General features: G+C 37.0%; 1 protein-coding gene across 2 annotated transcripts in view; it reads right to left on the reverse strand.

Annotated features, from left to right (window-relative positions):
* Positions 1 to 65: 65 nt before the first annotated feature.
* The window catches only part of LOC117123175 (solute carrier organic anion transporter family member 5A1-like), an 18481-nt gene continuing 12427 nt past the window's right edge, over positions 66 to 6119 (reverse strand). For both annotated transcript variants that reach the window (XM_033269026.1, XM_033269027.1), the window contains 5 exons: positions 5379 to 5574; positions 4420 to 4588; positions 3699 to 3856; positions 3216 to 3280; positions 66 to 2649 (listed from right to left, as the gene is read on the reverse strand). In XM_033269026.1, the coding sequence (XP_033124917.1) occupies positions 2258 to 2649; positions 3216 to 3280; positions 3699 to 3856; positions 4420 to 4588; positions 5379 to 5574 (980 nt within the window). In that variant the 3' untranslated portion in view covers positions 66 to 2257. The remainder of the gene's footprint in view (positions 2650 to 3215; positions 3281 to 3698; positions 3857 to 4419; positions 4589 to 5378; positions 5575 to 6119) is intronic.

Consider the following 6119-nt stretch of genomic DNA (forward strand, 5'->3'; position numbering starts at 1 on the left):
ATATTTCAAGACTTCTAGATACGTCACTGAAACCACAATACAATTGAAAACAAAGGGATAACTTGTACTTTAATAAATATCGCAAATGTATTTAATGAGTATATAAACACACTTATAATATCACGTTACATCAAAGACATCTATCTATAAAAAAATATTTATATTAATAATTTGTTTAAGATCAATGTCCTAAAAAAATCGCATAAAGGTAATACACAATAACTCAAAGTAGGTATAGAGTAACTCCAAGGAGATATTTCAAAGGAAGTACTGTATACAGTATTTCTGTTGAGATACAGTAAGCCTACTTTACGAATGTACAGGCCTACCTCTAATGGGGTACACGGTGCCTATAATGAGGTGTGTGTACCCACAATGAGGTATGCAGTACCCCTAGTGAGATATTTTAGGAGATCTAGCTATAAGGAAGTATAAAGTACCTTAGAAGTGAAAAGTACCTCTAAGGAGGTATAAAGTAATGAGATATATTGCAATAGACCTAGTTATATGGAAGTATAAAGTACCTCCAAGGAGGTATAAAGTAATGAAATATATTGTAATAGACCTAGCTATACGGAAGTATAGTGCCTCTATGGAGGTATAAAGTACCTCCAAGGAGGTATACAACGCCACTAAAATATACAGTATCAGCAATGAGGTACAGTACATCAATCTGGGAGTTGTAGGTCTATATACTCCAATGAAAGTTACAATTGCCTAACAAAAAATATCGGTATCTTTAATAAAATATACAGTACCACCATACAGTATACCGTATTTAATTAATACATTTTCTCACTACAATGATTGCAGTAAAAAAGAGTTAGAACACCATAATTGGTCCAGTGATCGGCTACGTAGCTCCGTATAATCTCGACCAAAATTTTCGCTTGGGTTACCATACTCTCAAGAAAAAATATATATTATAACACAATATTTGAAAGACAAGGTGCGATTCTATTTTTTACGGTATAGTAAAAATTGCTATATAATAATTATATAAACACCCAATAATTAGAGAAATACTGTGAAATATAAATCTTGTAAGTAAATGCCTATTTTATATATCTACTACCTCATTGCATTGTAGGCCATTATTTCATATATTGCGGTACGATGATTACGGTACCATGATTACGGTACCCTTTATGTACCGTGCATTTTATTGCATTTTCATTTTAACAATGTAATTAGTTCACCCTATACCAATCGTCCAACCACTAAAGTTTATCGAGTATTTGGTTTTGTTTTTTTCCTCTTCTTCATGCACAGCAATGGATATTTTTGTATTGGTCTTCATCCAGGGTTGTTACACCATCATCTCCCTGGTTACACGTACAGTATTCTCATATTCTTCCCGAAACATCGCGTATAATAAGACTGCAGGGCGGTAGATGGGGGAGGGGAGGTTAGACGTCACGTGAGATAGTCTGCCTATAAGCTAATAATTTGCTGGTCTAACTAAAGGTTAAAGTGAATGCTAAATCCCTGTCTAGAATATCAAATTTGATTTGACAAAAACATGTGACATGCCCAAATATGGATGACATCACCTTATGATCTTATATAGGTACATCATGACTATATTTGGCATACACCATTTCTTTGTCAAATAAAATTTGATAGTCTGGACAGCAATTTTTTACATTCTAAATCATAAATCCTCTACCACTTTTAAAGGTCTGGCGATCCCTGAGTACAGGTCTTGGGCGACTCCTGCCACACTTGTTGGGCCCCTTTTTGGGCAATCCCTGACGACAGACAGCGGGTAAATTGTTTATATGTGAAATCAAACAGAAGTACGACTTGTCTAACAGTCGCTATATATAGGTATCTATGAAAATTGCAACAATATTAAACAAATCCAAACCATTTAACTATTCAAAAATACAAAAAAGCGGATCGCATTGGGTACAGGCCGGTAACCCATCATGTGTGCTGTATTCGTATATCGTCCCATCACCATCTGCAAAGTATATATCCATTGACACAATTGAAACATTCAGAATTAGGCCAACGTGTTTCTAAGACAGAAGTTGCTGTACGTTTAAACCTGAGTTAAATAACATGCTTCTGTCAAAAAGAGTATACTCCCGCGTTTTGTTTAACTGTCTGCATTCCTTAAGTTTTTAAGACCTGTTCTTGTAGGCCTATATTGTTTTTTTCTTATATACTATAATATAAGCCTATGCTTGCATTTTAGCTTACTGATGGCTATTCTCTTACAAATATTTTTTGAATGAAAGAATCTTTAGATTTAGATGAGAGGGCCTCCATTTGTTAAGTCATTTTTATCGTCTGCTGTGACTGTTGCGATATTGTTTTTTTGCCGGTGAGGAAGTTCAACGTCCCATTGGCCAGACGATGCATCGGTGCTGCCTGATACAGAGTTATTAGGCTCAGATGCGCCGTTATTTGAGGAAGCTTCGTGATAGGCCTTGCCACTCCAGCCTTGCTTTACCGACTGCCAAGCGAGGAATGAGAATACTACAGATAAGAACTTGAGACCGGCCGACAAGCCGAGGTAACTGAAGTGGAACTTGACGTTATCGTACTCAAGGCACGCTCCAACACCATCGCATAAGGGTTGCCATAACATACAAGCTTTGTCGACCGTCTTGCCGTAGTAGATCGGCGATGGAATGTATGCTAGAAGAAAAATTAAAGCAGAGTAACTACAAACAGAATATCATTGAACTGTGTACTAGCATCGTAATCATTGTTGCCATGAATGTCATCGTCACCAGAATGTCGTCGTCACTAGAATGCAAATGCTTATTAAACTTATAAAAAATTTAAACATTTTGAGCAAAGCCCGACCACGCCCACTTTGCTCTCTCAGCGAGTCTCAAGAAAACTATTTGCATTTACTAAACAACTTGCTGCAGATAAGTTCTGCATATTTTCATAAATTCTGTTACCGTTACTATGCCAAACTAAGGAGGTAATGTAATATTGATAATCATTGGGAGCTTTTGATTGAAGTAGGACGTAGAACTTAATGACGTCATTAAGAAGTAATTAGCGTTGTGGAGAGACTGTAGGACGGTCATGTATAAGTGAATCCGTTGTAGTGTCACGTCGACGACGTGCAAATCGAAAGCGCCCTATTACCTCATTTACCTGACGTGAGTTACATAACGAACATCAAATCGACTACTTTGGCTAATATTTACTGGTATGACATCATGCCACACAGACCTTTTTTTACTCACCTAATGCTCGAAGGAAAACGAATTGAATACCTAGGGCAAATGGCCTGGCTTTCTGATCCACTGACCTGCATAAATTATTAAGAATCAAATATTAAAATGTAATATCAAATATAAAAAATTAACGGATGAAATTTATTGGTGAACTGTATGCCTACAATGACGATAAATTACCAAATAACAAACTGATTATAAAATCAACTAATATTTGTTTAATTTCAATCAGAGTTAATATTGTTAACGTAGAAGCTTAAATTCTCAAATGTTGAATATATAAATTGTTTTTCTTCAAAGTTCCACGTGGGTAAAGGACCCTAAACGTAGTAGTGTAACAGGAGGGTAGAAATAAGAAAAAGTGGCATGAGATAAATTTAAGGTCCAGCACCATGGTTTAAGGCATTCAATACTTCAGGCACAAGCTGCCCAAGCAGGCTTGCCGAGCCTCCTAAGGCCATCCAAAGTCGGAATATCAAGTTTGCTCCTTACCTCAATGTGACCATGATCCCTGGAATCTGACCTAGGGTCGTGACCCCTACCACCAATATCAGGAACGACATAAAGACAGGTAGTAGCTGACAATCGTTTTCACATTTTCCTGAGTCTGCAACCGAAGGCTCTACAATACAGCTGCATTTATTAAAGATCTACATAAAACAGAGAAAAAATATAATAAACATCCAAATTAGAGTGTGTATGTTTATAAAAAGCATGGGTTCCAGGCCCTAAGTTAGAGTTACTCAGTGAATTCTGTGAAATATAATCCTTTCATTACAATCAGTGGGCGCCATACCAAATTTAATTTGAGTCCCATACGATTTCTATTTCTGTTTTTTGAATGTCTCCCAATTCTAAATTAACTCGCTTGTTGGTGGCTATGTCCAGAATAAAAAAAAAAAATTAGGGACTTGTGGCAAGTTTAGTTTATAACGAATGAGTGTGAAGAAACTATGTACAAAATACAATTAAACTTCCGAAGTGTCAATCAATTTTAACTGACCAATCCGAGCAGGGCCAGGATTACGTGCTTGTCTAACGTACATTCACACTGGCTCGTTTTGTAGAAGGGGTGGGCCTATAGCTGAACAGTTCATCATTCAAAGTAGCCTATTGTACACATTGTACCATATATACTGTAGGCTCACAACTTTATATAATCACTAAAGATATTGAGTGAAGACTATTTTCTGTCAATTAGACATAAACTTACAGCAGCCTCTTCATCGCCGTCTTTTTCAATGTCCGTCTTGTTGAAACATCCTGCATAGCAAGCACTGAAATAAGTAACTTTATCGCTACCGCACACAGGTTTGTAGTAGTTTTCGGAACAACCACAGTTGATATTGCACTTTGAGGTATAATTATCATTGTATGAAAGGCTGAAACGAAATGAAGAAGTTCCAAGATATTTTAATAATAAAACAAAATTCAACCATATGATATAAATTGTTTAATATCTTTTAAACATTTCTAAAGCCAGGGGGTGGGTTCTCAGTAAAACAAATACCGGTAGCATAAACACATAAACAAAAAAAAATCAAGGCTGTTGCAGGTTGAACGCCAAAAGTTTACTTGCAATGATATCCATGGCAGAGATGAATCCAGGAATTTGATACAGAGGGGGGCCCAGGGTAAGCCTTTTACAGACGGAGGGTCTATACCATCTCAGCCCCCAACCATACTGGGGCTGAGCTGGTATAAGAAAATGTATGATATGCGACCTCTAGATGGCCAGAAAGGGCACTTTCAGACTTGAAATTTGAATATAATTAATATATTTAAAAAATGAAATTTAAAAATGGGGGGGGAAGGGGAGGGCCGGCTAAGCCCCCCTTCCCCCACTGCATAGTATGCAGGGGCGGATCCAGAAATGTCCAAAAGGGGGGGCCGGAAGGGGGGCCGAAAGTTGGGCCGATTGAGACAACACTGTCGTAGGGAGTCCGGGGCATGCCCCGCGAAATTTTTGTGTTCTAGACGCCCGAACATAACATTTGAGGCATTCTGGGCTATCATTTTTTTCTTTTTCTCTCTTTTTTTCTTTTTCTCTCTTTTTTTCTTTTTCCCCCTTTTTTTTACCTCCCAAAAGGGGGGGCCGGGGCCGGGCCGGCCCCCCCCAAATCCGCCCCTGGTATGTTTTGTGTTTGATACACCTAATGTACAGAAACTCACCTATCTTTATATGGAACACTGACACCAGCTATTTTGAGCGTATCACAATGAAATACAAATAATAACGCAAATAGCAAAAAGGCACAAGTAGTAGCACAGAACGTAAACCTGGCTGTACTCTCCAGATTCAAATTGAAACGTTTTATAAAATAACCACCTAGTGCAGTGCATATGGCGGCAGCCGGAATAAGAGCTCCTGAAACAAAATTAAAATACTTGTTTTAATCATAACGGCTAAAAGCTCCCAACAATTAAAATATTTAAGTGTCGTCTGCAAGGCACTTATTTATTTTGCTTTGTATTTTTCGTTCTTTTTTAGATTTCTTCACAGAAAGTAAGCCACATGCTTTTTAGTCCAGCAAACTTTGGTTGGTTGCATTTTTTTTTGCTATATTTTTTAAAAATTGGATATGATGTAGAGTAGACATAGATAAATCAAAAAAGTATGTGCAACATTTTTTTTTTCATACGTAAGGGGGGGTTGCCAGCCGTTTCAAAATGGCCGCCATTTTTTCCTAAAATTGTCACCGATATTGTAAATTTATGTCATTAAAATGCAGTATTCAATTGGAAATCCACTGATAACAATGACAGAAACAGTTAACTAAATATTGTACACATTTTTGAGCTATTACAATTTAAAATGGCTGCCATTTTCCATTATTTTAGCTTTTTAGCATACATATTAATATAATAATAACCGACCTGTACAAAAACTGTGATAGAGCTAGTTATATGCAA

Source organism: Anneissia japonica, unplaced genomic scaffold, assembly GCF_011630105.1.
Source record: "Anneissia japonica isolate Jap-2015-1 unplaced genomic scaffold, ASM1163010v1 scaffold560_len657749_cov147, whole genome shotgun sequence".
Lineage (NCBI taxonomy): Eukaryota > Metazoa > Echinodermata > Crinoidea > Comatulida > Comatulidae > Anneissia > Anneissia japonica.